Source organism: Callorhinus ursinus, unplaced genomic scaffold (assembly GCF_003265705.2).
Source record: "Callorhinus ursinus isolate GAN/ISIS: 27379988/994484 unplaced genomic scaffold, GSC_fseal_2.0 scaffold55, whole genome shotgun sequence".
In the NCBI taxonomy this organism is placed as follows: Eukaryota; Metazoa; Chordata; class Mammalia; order Carnivora; family Otariidae; genus Callorhinus; species Callorhinus ursinus.
In genome coordinates this window covers 2,074,085-2,085,105 of record NW_027397117.1, presented here as the reverse complement: position 1 = coordinate 2,085,105, position 11,021 = coordinate 2,074,085, and the positions used below count along the sequence as shown (strand labels likewise).

At 55.4% G+C, this 11,021-nt stretch overlaps 1 protein-coding gene across 1 annotated transcript; it reads right to left on the bottom strand.

The window, feature by feature from the left end:
* Positions 1-957: 957 nt before the first annotated feature.
* Positions 958-10,110, bottom strand: SSC4D (scavenger receptor cysteine rich family member with 4 domains). The gene is made up of 10 exons (XM_025864686.2): positions 9,945-10,110; positions 8,341-8,376; positions 7,757-8,062; positions 6,971-7,048; positions 5,862-6,176; positions 4,761-4,838; positions 4,125-4,199; positions 3,719-4,030; positions 2,603-2,680; positions 958-1,990 (listed from the first exon to the last, which is right to left on the bottom strand). Exons 1-10 carry the CDS (start codon positions 10,108-10,110, stop codon positions 1,674-1,676), a joined length of 1,761 nt encoding a protein of 586 aa, XP_025720471.1. The 3' UTR covers positions 958-1,673.
* Between the last annotated feature and the right edge of the window lie 911 nt (positions 10,111-11,021).

Genomic DNA, 11,021 nt, shown 5'->3' with positions numbered 1-11,021 from the left:
AAGGAGATAGGTGATGGAAGCAGCAGTCCAAGTGATGCACTTGCTGGCTGCAAGGAGGTCATGAGCGGGTATGGGATTCAGACAGCCTGGAAAGGTAAGGAAATGGATTCTCCCTTAGATTCTCCTGAAAGAACACCAACCTGCCGATACCTTGAGCTTAGCCCAGGGAGACCCACTTCAAACTGGCGACCTCAAAAACTGTAGGATAGGGGCATCTGGGTAGCAGTCGGTTGAGCATCTGACTCTTGGTTTCAGCTCAGGTCACGATCTCAGAGTCCTGTGACTGAGCCCCACAAGGGGCTCCACACCCGGCGAGGAGTCTGCTTCTCCCTCCCTCTCTGCTCCTCCCCCTGCTCACTCTCTCATATAAAGAAATAAGATCTTAAAAAAAAAAAACTTTGTAGGATAATAAATTTGTGTTGTTTTAAGCCATTCCATTTGTGATAATTTGATACAGCAGCCATGGGAAAGCAGAGAGCCTGCCCGCCAGACGTGGAGGGCAGAGGCTTGACCAGGACAGTTGCTTTTTACTGACAAGTCACCCACCCTGAGACTGAGAGGGGCTCTGGCAAGATCCCCCACTTCTCTCTGCCCTTGGAGCTCCAGGTGAGAGCAGCCCTCAGATGCTCTCATCTCCCTGCCTCTCTTCTCAAGTTTTGCTTCTAGTGCCTCTGCCCACCTTGCAATGTGTCTTGGAGCAGATCCTTTCCTTCAGTAGGACCTAAATTTCTCTATATGCAAAAGGAAAGCAGGGATGGGCTAGGGGACCCTCTGGGGCATTCCAGGCCTCAAAACGTGAGTCAGCATTTCAAAGATGTGCGGGCCTGCTGAGAGCTCTCTGATGATGCTCTTGAACCACCCTCCATCCCCAAGCCGGTTTCCTGCAGAGTCCTAACCAGTCTTTCCTGCTGCTACAAATGATGCACTTGTACCCACAAGTTAAAAGATAGCGGGGGCGGGGGGGAACAATGCTTTATTGACTTGGCACCTATGAACAGGTGGCTACAGGCCCCCAGGGTCCTTCACTGCTGCAGAGTGGAGGCTCTGTGGTGGGGGCAGCATAAATCAGAGATGCTGGTTCCAGCTGCAGGAAGGCGCCACTGTCCCTGCTTTGGCCCCTCCAGTCCCCTTGTCCAGCCAAGCACCATCTGAGTCTGGGCCCTCATGGAGAAGGCCAGGGTAATGACCCAGGTTCTTTTGCAGCCCCAGGCAGGTGAAGGTAAGAGCTGTGGGCCTCTCTTGCCTTCCCTCTTCTTGGGGATCCCAATATGGGTGGGGGAAAGGGAGATACCCCATTTATAGAGAGCCCCTGAGCCTCCTGGACCAGGGTCCAGGAAGGCAGGGTCAAGTTGCTATAAGAGGAGCCCCACCAAAGAAGAGAGTTAAGTCATTCCCTTCCCCCCATTTTATGTTTTGGCTGAGCAGAAAGTGGGAGCTCTCATTGAACAGGGCCCATGGTAGTTGATAACAGTTGAGGTCACACAAGAAGTTGATGGGTAGAGTCAGACTCTAGGCTCCCAAGGCAGGACCACATTGTCAGAGTGGGCTCTCTCCCAGGCAAGAGGAGGAAAGGGTAGGGTGAACTGAAGTTGTCATAGGAGGAGGGCTTCCTGGAGGAAGAGGGACAAGCCACAGCAGGCTCCCAGAAGAGATGGTCTGCAGAACAGGCTGGGTCACAATGGCCGGCACAGGACACTAGCATCCTCGCTGTGGTCACAGTTGTGGGCATCCCAGCGTATGTGAGAACAGAGCAGAAGAGCACTCTCATCCCCACGGCACTTGACATTGTCCAGGAGGATAGGGCCTCGGCCTGGGCCAAAGTGGGCCTCGCCGGGGGCTGCCAGGGCCTGGCCACAGCCCAGCTGGTGGCACAGGACAGTGGCTGCTCGCAGGTCCCAGGCGTCATCGCAAACGGTGCCCCACCGTTGCCCTAGGAAGAGTTCTACACGCCCCTCACACTGGTGAGCTCCGTTGGCCAGACGCAGGTGCCCTGGGGAGAGACAAGGATCAGGGCTTGCAGGGGCTGGCCCATGCCAGGCCATGAAGGGGTGGACAGAAGAGGCAAAGGGTGGTGGTCTGAGACACAGCATTGCCCTAGGGGCCGTTGGATAAGGGTAGATAAATCAGATTGAAATAGGATGCGCAGCAGTCCAGACTCAGTCTCTGGACTGGAAGAATGTGTACCAGGCTTTGTGGGGGTGCTGTGCACATCCCGAGTGCTTCATGTCTGTTCTTAGTCCTCTTCATAATCCCAGACCCTCAGCCCCAGTGCTGCTCTCTAGAGACTGTGATTGTGTCCCCTGAAGTTCATCATCTCCTCTCATCCACAGGTGTAAAAGTGAATTCTTTCATTTCTCTCTTTAGGAAAGAGCCATATTCCCTTATTTTGGTCCTATCCCTAGAAATCTCTAAGATTGCTCCCTTTAACCACCCACCCCCCACCTCTTTCTGGACACCATATCCCGGACTAGCACAGAACAAAGATTCTCAAACCTGGTGCAAATCCGTTGAGCTGGGTAACCTCAGGCTATGATCTCTCTCAATTCTGGTCCTTCCTATCCTGATGCCTCTACCTCCATCTTTGGGGGCTGTAAGCACCTACCGTCCCTTGGCCGAGGAGTGGGCACCCGGGTGGTCTCAGAACCATCCTGCTGAACTTGCAGTCCTAGCTCCTCTGGGCCTGGCTCAGCAAGGACAAAGAAAAAGAGGTGGCTGTAGCATTAGGGAACATGTTCCTTGAGGCCAGGTTACCTTCTGGTCTCCCAAGGGAAGCCTGATTTAGGGGCAAAGAGGACCGTACAGGACCCTGAAGGGTAACTGCTCTCTGCTACTTGGATCAGAAATGGGGGTTGCTGGGGCGCCTGGGTGGCTCAGTCAGTTAAGTGTCCGACTCTTGGTTTCCACTGGGGTCATGGTCTCCGGGTCGTGGTCGGGCTCCCCTCTTTCTCTCTCCCTCTGCCCCTCCCCCCCGCTCATGCACGCGCGCGCGCTCTCTCATAAATCTGTAAATAAATAAATAAATAAATAAATAAATAAATAAGGGTTGTGTTTCTTTTAGCTTGGGACCCAAAGTGGAACCCTTTGTAGCTACCCCAAAGTTATTGGGCCCAAGGCACCAAAGGAGGGTGAAGCTATCAATTCCCACACCAATCAATGAACAGAAGCATTTTAAAATAGGTCAGACTCTACAAACACCCCTTTCCATTGATTCCTCCCAAAGGTCAGATGCTTGTTCCCCGAAAGCGATCAACTAACTGTCTCTGCTTACTAGAGCTTTGTGGGTCCTTGACTCAGCAGAGCGAAAGCGCCCCAGCCCCTCCCTTCACACAGATTTCCAGACTTTGTCCCCGGCTCTCCGCCTCTCCCCCCCCCCCCCCCCCCCCCCCCCCCCGAGTGCTCGCCCTCCCCAAGCCCCACCCCACTCTCACTGCAGAGGGCGCTCCCTTTCCGGCTCCGCCCGCGCCGCGCAGCCGCAGAGGGAGTCGATGGTCGGGCTCCGCCTTCCTCTGCGGAGTGCGCGTCCTCTCCAGCCCCGCACACGCCGCCGTGCCGCAGAGAGCCCTCACGCACGACCTCGCCCATTTTTCAGAGCCCGCCTTGTCCAGCCTGCGCTGCAGTACGCGCCTGCGCGCGGCCCCGCCCATTCCTGGGAGGCCGTGCTGCGCGGTCTCGCCCGCGCTGCAGTACGTGCCCCTGCTCGATCCCGCAGTGGCCTCACCTGAGCAGAGCGCGCCAGCGTCTTCATGGTGGCCGCAGTTGTGCTGACCCCAGCCCAAGTGGAAGCAGTCGCTCAGGCGGGCTTCCGTTCCGGCGCAGCCCACGTTGTCCAGCAGCACGGGGCCGCGCCCGTAGCCGAAGTGGCCGAGGCCGGTGGCGCCCAACGCAGGCCCGCAGCCCGCCTCGCGGCAGGCCACGCGCGCATCCGCGAAGTCCCAGTCATCGTCGCACACGGTGCCCCAGCCCCCGGCGTACATCACCTCCACGCGGCCGCGGCATGGGCTCGGGCCGCCCACCAGCCGCAGCCGCCCGCCTGCGGGGCGCACAGGCCCGCGGCCATAGGGGCTGGGCTGCGGCCCAGCCCCGCCCTCTCCCACCCGCAACAGAACCCTGGCTCTGCCACTTACTTTTCTTCCCTGCGGCCCAGGTAGCTGTGGTGAACAGTGCCGTCTCCCTGGAAGGCAGGGCACCAACTCCCGTAGCTGCAGAGACAGGGCATCTAGAGCATTTGAAGGGGACAAAGGCCTTCTGGCCTGCAGCAGGGCACAGGGATGCCTATGAGATACCCCAGCCGTACCACATCTGCACCCCACACTCAGCCTCAAACTTAGTGTCGCCGTGTTGTCACGTGTAGTCCTCAGGAAACTTGGTTGGAATGAACCAAGTCCTATTTCCAGGCATTATCCTAATTTCAATCCCAATGATAGTTCCAGACCAAACTCCAAATGTGCTTGTAGCCTTCATTCAACCTCTAGCTCAACCCTCTCAAGTCTTCTCAATTTCCAGCCTCAGCACCCACCCAAATTTTATCTCAGAGCTTTGAAGAAATCCCGTACTATCCCCTCCCACTTTGCTGAACTTCCCAGAGCTCTGGATTTCATCCTTGCTCCATCTGCTCATCGTTCTCTCACCACCTCTTTACCATCTGGCCAAAAGACCTGGTCGACTAGCCAGGGCCCCCCTCCAGTAGATCCAGAATTTCTAATTCCCAGCCCTGCCTACCTTGCCCCTACCATTCCAGCCTGGAAGGCTGGGCTCCTTACCCCCTGGCTCCGTGTGCCAGGCCCAGTCCTCTCTTGTGGCCAAGGGTGGTAGTGCTGTGAGAGTCGGGGGGCCCAGCACTAGAGCAGGAGAGAAAGGAGCAGGGTCAGAGGCCAAGGTTCTGCTTTCTGGTCAGCCTTGGGCTATCAGGGGGGGATGGGAGGGTGTCCCTGGAGAAGAGAGCAGATCTTACTTCCAGAGTCAGGGGCTCAACCGCGGCTGGGGTCCAAGGAGGTCTGCCCTACTTGACTTGTGGTGCACAAGCGTGCACTCCACAGTTTATAAAGGGCTTTGGCAGATGTACTTTCATTTCTCTCCAGTGTTTTCCAGAAGCCCAATGTGAGCCCACCAGGGAGGGCCATGCACAGTCCTAACCTAAAACAAGGTTCATTCCCATCTTACAGATAAAATAGGACTAGAGAGGGCAAGGGTCATGCTGGAGACTGTGAAGCAAAGTTAGCTGTGGCTTTGCCAGGGCTCACTATGTGAGCATGGGTCAGGCTCTGCCTCACCTCACCCAGCCTTTCCCATCTGTAAACTAGGAATGACGGCCCCTGGTTTGTGGTGAGGCATGGGCAAACACTTTGTATCTTGTAGAGTGGAGTCCATCTCTGAAGTACCATTACTGGTCCTATTATTCCTATTTGCTGAGAAAAACTCTCAAAATGGGAGGTGGTGAAAATACTATTATAAGAGCATCCAGAATTAGAGAGAGCTGTGTACGCTATGTAAATCTGGGGCCATCCCTGGACTAGAGTGAGAGAATTCTGGAGTATCACTGGTGCAATTCTAGAGTAATATTACTTTACTTTTTAGTATTACATGAAGAGTACCTAGAAATTGCTAGAAAATTCCGGGGGCATTCTTGGGGTACTGCTAGATAATTCTGGAGTATTGCTGGCACAATACTGTGAGACCTACCACAAAGACTACTGGGACTTTCAGAGGCACTTCTAGAGCAGTATTGAGACGTTAAAAGTAATTTCGGGGTCTTCCTGGAAAGCACTGGGGAGCATAGCGGCAGCCACCAAGCCACGCCCGCCCGCCTGCCTCAGAACACGGCCCCGCCCCTCCCCGCCCCCAGCCTGCCCCCCAGCCCGCACCTGCGCAGAGTGCGCCAGCGTCCTCGTGGTGGCCGCAGTTATGCACGCCCCAGCCCAGGCTTAGGCAGGCTGCTAGGCGGGGTTCGCCGCCTTCGCAGTGCACGTTGTCCAGCAGGATGTGCCCCGTGCCATAGCCAAAGAAGGCGTTGGTGGTGGCGGCCAGGGCGGCCCCACAGCCCAGCTGGCGGCAGACCACGGCAGCATCCGGCAGCCCCCAGTCGTCGTCACACACGGTGCCCCACAGGCCGCCGTGCAGGATCTCCACTCTGCCCTGACACGGGCCCGTGCCCCCCACCAGGCGCACGCTGCCCTCACCTGGTGGGGGTGAGGACAGGGAGCATCTCCTACAGGGAGCATCTCCTACAGGGCTCGGCCTCCCCCCCAACATTACACCTGACCCAGCGCACCCACAGTGCCTCAGGCCCCGCACGTGCCCACAGTGCATGGTGCCCCGCAACCTAAAACCCAGGAGGAGCTGTTCACCCAGTTACCCCAGGCACTGCCGCCTCACAGTCCCAGATAGGGGGAGGTTTGTGGGATCAGGACAGACTGGCTTCGTGTCATTTCCTGCCCGAAACCAACCTTCCGGGCACTGGTCTATGCTCTCCTAAGCAATCCTAACCGTATAGGACGTGCTGTTTCCTCGCTTACTACTGCGGTGAAAGCCGCCTCACCTTTCCAGGTGCATTGCCAACAACTCTTCCTCTAGGAAGCCCTCCTTGATCTCTGACAAATGAGACCCACTTCCTCCTCTGGACTTCCTTGCCTGTTTATCTGTCCATCCTTTAGGACACTTTCCATTTTCTTGTTCTACATCATTATCCACATTTCTGTACATATCTGACTTTCTCATTGGATTAAGCTCTGGTCCTCACCTCTCTCACTAAACGTGTGCTGACTATTTTTAATCATCCCACGGGAGTGGACTCCGCTTTCCCCATCCAGACGCTGAGCAGCCTCCGGGGCTGCGAGGGGCAGGATGGGAAGGGAATGACCCAGCTCACCCATTGGTTATCCCTCTCTTCCCACCGTCAAGGGTAGATATGGGAGACTCCCCTTGGGGTCCTTCTTTTAAGACCCAGGTGGTCCCCCATGTTGCCCTTACTTACCTTTCCCATTCTGGCGAGTTGTAGGGGGCACCCTACTGGTGAACACTTTCCTTGCTGGGGGCTGCGTGGGCAAGAATTCTGGGAAGGAAGCAGGGTGGAAGGGAGGAGGATACATGGATCTTTCTGTTCTTCATCCTCACACCCACGGGTGTGTTAGCAGCAGGGCATGGACCCCTAAGGTACCTGCCATAGGGCCTCTGGCCACACAAAGGGTCAAAGCCAGGAACCCTGGGGTGTGAGAGGAGAAGGGGCCCCCTGAGTCCAGAAAGCAGTAGCTTCAGACGAGTTCTTTTAGTTCTAAGAGCAGCATCCCATTACTTAAGAAGGTATTAGAAATGCAAATTCTCAGGCTCCACCCCAGACCTGCAGCATCAGAAGCTCTGTGTTGGGGCCACAGTCGGTGTTTTAATGAGACCACCGGGGGATTTTCTTGGAAAACTAGAACCATTACTCTCAAGGTCAATGCCTCTCAGCGATTTCTGCAGCATCCCCACACCAAATGGACCTCACTGCCAGTGTTGACCCCGCTTGTTTGATTTTAAAAATGGGGAGAGGCCTCTGCTGGAACAATCAAGGCCCTACATAGAAACAATAGTGCTGGTTTTCCTTTCAGCCAAGATCACACAATGAAGCGGAAGGACCACTGGGACCCTGACAACTAGGCTGGGGCTGTTCGCCAGCACTAAGCAGCGCCACCCCCGGCTTGGTCTTCTGCGCAGAAGTCCCTTCAGTCATCCAGCCTGCAGCCCTTCTGCCTGCCCTCCCTGGTCATGGGTCTCGGCTTACCATCACACAGGACGGCCACATCTTCGTAGTGGAAGCAATTGTGAACGCCCCAGCCTCGGCTGCTGCACTGGCTCAGGGCGGCTTCCTGCCCGCCGCACTCCACGTTGTCCAGCAGGATGGGGCCTCGGCCTTGGCCAAAGGCAAGGGGCCGCGGCACGGGCAGCGCCAGGCCGCAGCCCAGCTGTCGACACACCACGTTGGCATCCACCACATCCCAGTCATCGTCACAGACGCTGCCCCAGGAGCCACCGTGCAAGACCTCCAGGCGCCCCCGGCAGCGGCTCGGGCCCCCCACCAGCCTCAGCTCTGTGGAGAGGGTTGAGCTGGCGCCAGAGGGATCGCTTGGGCCTGACCTGCAGGACGCCCACCTTGCTGTGAAGTCATGGAAGCGTGGGAGCCTTAGTATCAGTCCCTTCAGGGCCTTATTTCTCCCTCTCTGTCAAATGGGGGTACTAGCGCAATCCGTGTGGGGGCATCTAGACTTATGGAGGACCTGTTAGTCATCATTCCCTGAGGATCTGTCTGAGCATCTGAGTACGTGGGGGGCAGGGCAGGGTGTGGGCAGGAGGGGCAGAGGCACCTACCTGGAAAGGGCAGTGGGGTGGGCTGTAGGGCACTGGCTGAAACAGAGCAAGGAAGAGCATTGGCCCCTCTACCCTCTTTCCCGGGTGGCCTGGCCCTGGGAACACTGCCTCCCCTCCCTGCACGGTCCTTACCATCATCCCCCTCCTCTTCACTTCCCCTGCCCGCGCCAAGCTTCTGCTCTCTCCTCCAGCCTGTCCCAGTGGGCCTCCTTGCTTCACCCCTCTCCCATCACCCTAGAGAGATCTGCCTGAAACAGGGGTCTGATTATCCCCCCTACTTTGAGGTTCCTCAAAACTCTCCATTTCCTGCAGGAGTCCCAGACCCTGAGCTTTCTCTACAAAGCCTTCTAGTACCTTCTGACCAGCTTCCCCCTTTTTTTTAGAAACTTTTTTTTTAAGTAATCTTTACACCCAAAGTGGGGCTGAAACTCACAACCCTTGAGATCAAGAGTCACACACTCTACCTACTAAGCCAGCCAGGTGCCCGCCTCCCCCCTGGACTTCTTTATATCCCATCAGTCTTGTCTCTGGGTCTTTAACCGTGCAGTCTCCTGTGCTTGAACAGTTCTGCTCATTATGGCCCTGCAGCTCCTTCCAGATACAGCTCGGAGCCCCCGCCCCTGGGAAGCCTTCCTGGAACCCTCAGCTAGAAGTGCTCTCTGTTTCCTCCGAATCCCTGGGCACCATCTACATGGCCCTTTCTGGGCCTTCTGCCTGGTGAGGTGGCCGTGCCTGTCTCATCTCGGTGTTTCCCGTCCCCCCCCCCAACCCTATGACTGGGCAGGTGGTCAGTAGCTCTGATTCATTAGGGATTCATTAGGATATCCCCCAAAAGATTTACCTATACAAGACCTTCTGCTCCAGCCGTCATGTGTGTATATGCCAGGCACTGTGCTCATCGCTTTACGTGGCCTGGCTCACTTAACTATTAGGACGACATAGGAGGTGGGTAGGATTGCGCACAAGGGGAACGTCAGGTTCAGTGAGTTTAGGCAACTCGCTCAAGGCCACACAGCCAACAGGGAGTAGAGCTGGGATTCCAACCTAGACAGCCACACTGTTCTTCACCACACAATTCTGGGCACATGGCCTGAGAGGCAGGGAGGTAAACAGGGAAACTGGCCCAGTATGGGAAATGGAAAACCCCATAACAACGCCTCGCTTATATGCAGAGTATTACAGTTCTCAGACACATTCATGACACCTCATAAAATCCTTACAACGGTGTTGCGAGGTGTGTACTAGTGTATCCATTTTACAGATGAAGAAGCTGAGACTCAGTTTCCTCTTTCTCAAGTTAGGATCGTCCCGAGTTTGTTTGGTTCTATGTATCCCACCAGCTGCCTTTTGAACAGCCGTTGCTGAACCCACTCCTTTCCCTCCTTCCCTATTTCCAATGTCCCCTAACTGCCCAGACTCTGCATACATTGAGCCCTCACCTCCAGCACTCAGCCCTCCACTTCCCCAATGAAGACCCTTAGCTTGCATCTGGAAAGAACGATGGAAACCACTTCATTGACAAACCATGTCCCACCATAATTTTACAGCTGGGAAAACCGAGAGCCAGAAAGGGGAAGGGTCAGGCATTCGGGGAGGGCACTCACCCAGCGGCAAGAGGAGGAGGAAGGGCAGGCCTGGGGGGAGGGATGAAGGGGCCTTGCTCCTGTCTCTGGGCCTCCACCCCCTGCTCTTCTCTGCCGTCTGGGGATCAGTTCGCATCTCTGCTTCCTTGTGCATCCAGCTGGGGGATGGCCTTTCAGGGGGTCCCATCAGGGGTCGGTGGAGGAATCACAGATGGAACATCTGGAATTAAAGATCCCCAGTCACTTCTTCCAGGTGGAAGGGGCCCAGCGAGAGCTTCAGGGGTTGTGTGACATTTCCTCTCGGATCTGGCATTCCAGTAGAGGCAGCAGCAGGGGCAACAGCCGGGACCTCTGGGAAGGATGGGGCACAGGGCTCTAATGAGGAGCTAGGTCTGGCTGGAGCCAAGGGTGTGTGAGAGCAAGTGGCAGGAGACAAAGCTGGAGGGTTGCCTGGTCCCAGACCAGGACAGGCTTGAAGGTTGTGCTGAGGGCTCAGCGCATCCCAAAGCCCAGTGTTGGTGCCACTGGTGGTAATCCATGTAATTTTAGTGGGCGATAAAATAATGTTTATTCTTTTCCTTTTCTTCTTCTTCTTCTTCTTCTTCTTTTTTTTTTTTTTTTACAATGCTTTCTATTTTTGGCAAAGGCTTCTGGTTTTCCATTTATTTGGGGCAATATAAAGTTTCTCTTTAAAGTTAATTTAAATCAGAAGAAATGAGTCAATTTAAGGGGGAAAAATCAAGGAAATATGGTTCCCATGACTCTCAAATATGCCAAAATGGTGAAGGGGTGGGAGAGTAGATGCCATTTGGGATGCTCTGCCCTTTTGGGGTAGGAAGCCCTTGAAGATGCTTTTGTAAGATTTGGATTGAGTAGGGGCACCTGGCTGGCTCAGTTGGAAGAGCATGTGACTCTTGATCTTGGGGTCATGAGTTTGAGCCCCACATTGGGTGCAGAGATGACTTAAAAATAAATAAATAAATTTGGGGAGTGCCTGGGTAGCAGAGTCGGTTAAGCCTCCGACTCTTGATTTCGGCTCAGGTCATGGTCTCAGGGTTGTGGGATTGAGCCCCGCGTCAGGCTCTGCACTGAGTGCAG

Bases quoted from the DNA above. Each gene is read 5' to 3' on its own strand.
- SSC4D (XM_025864686.2), bottom strand. From the start codon at position 10,110: ATGGGACCCCCTGAAAGGCCATCCCCCAGCTGGATGCACAAGGAAGCA. The intron at 8,377-9,944 runs GTGAGTGCCCTC...GCTCTGTTTCAG, and splicing joins CCTCCTCCTCTTGCCGCTGG to CCAGTGCCCTACAGCCCACC. The intron at 4,031-4,124 runs GTAAGTGGCAGA...TGCGCCCCGCAG, and splicing joins CTGGGCCGCAGGGAAGAAAA to GCGGGCGGCTGCGGCTGGTG.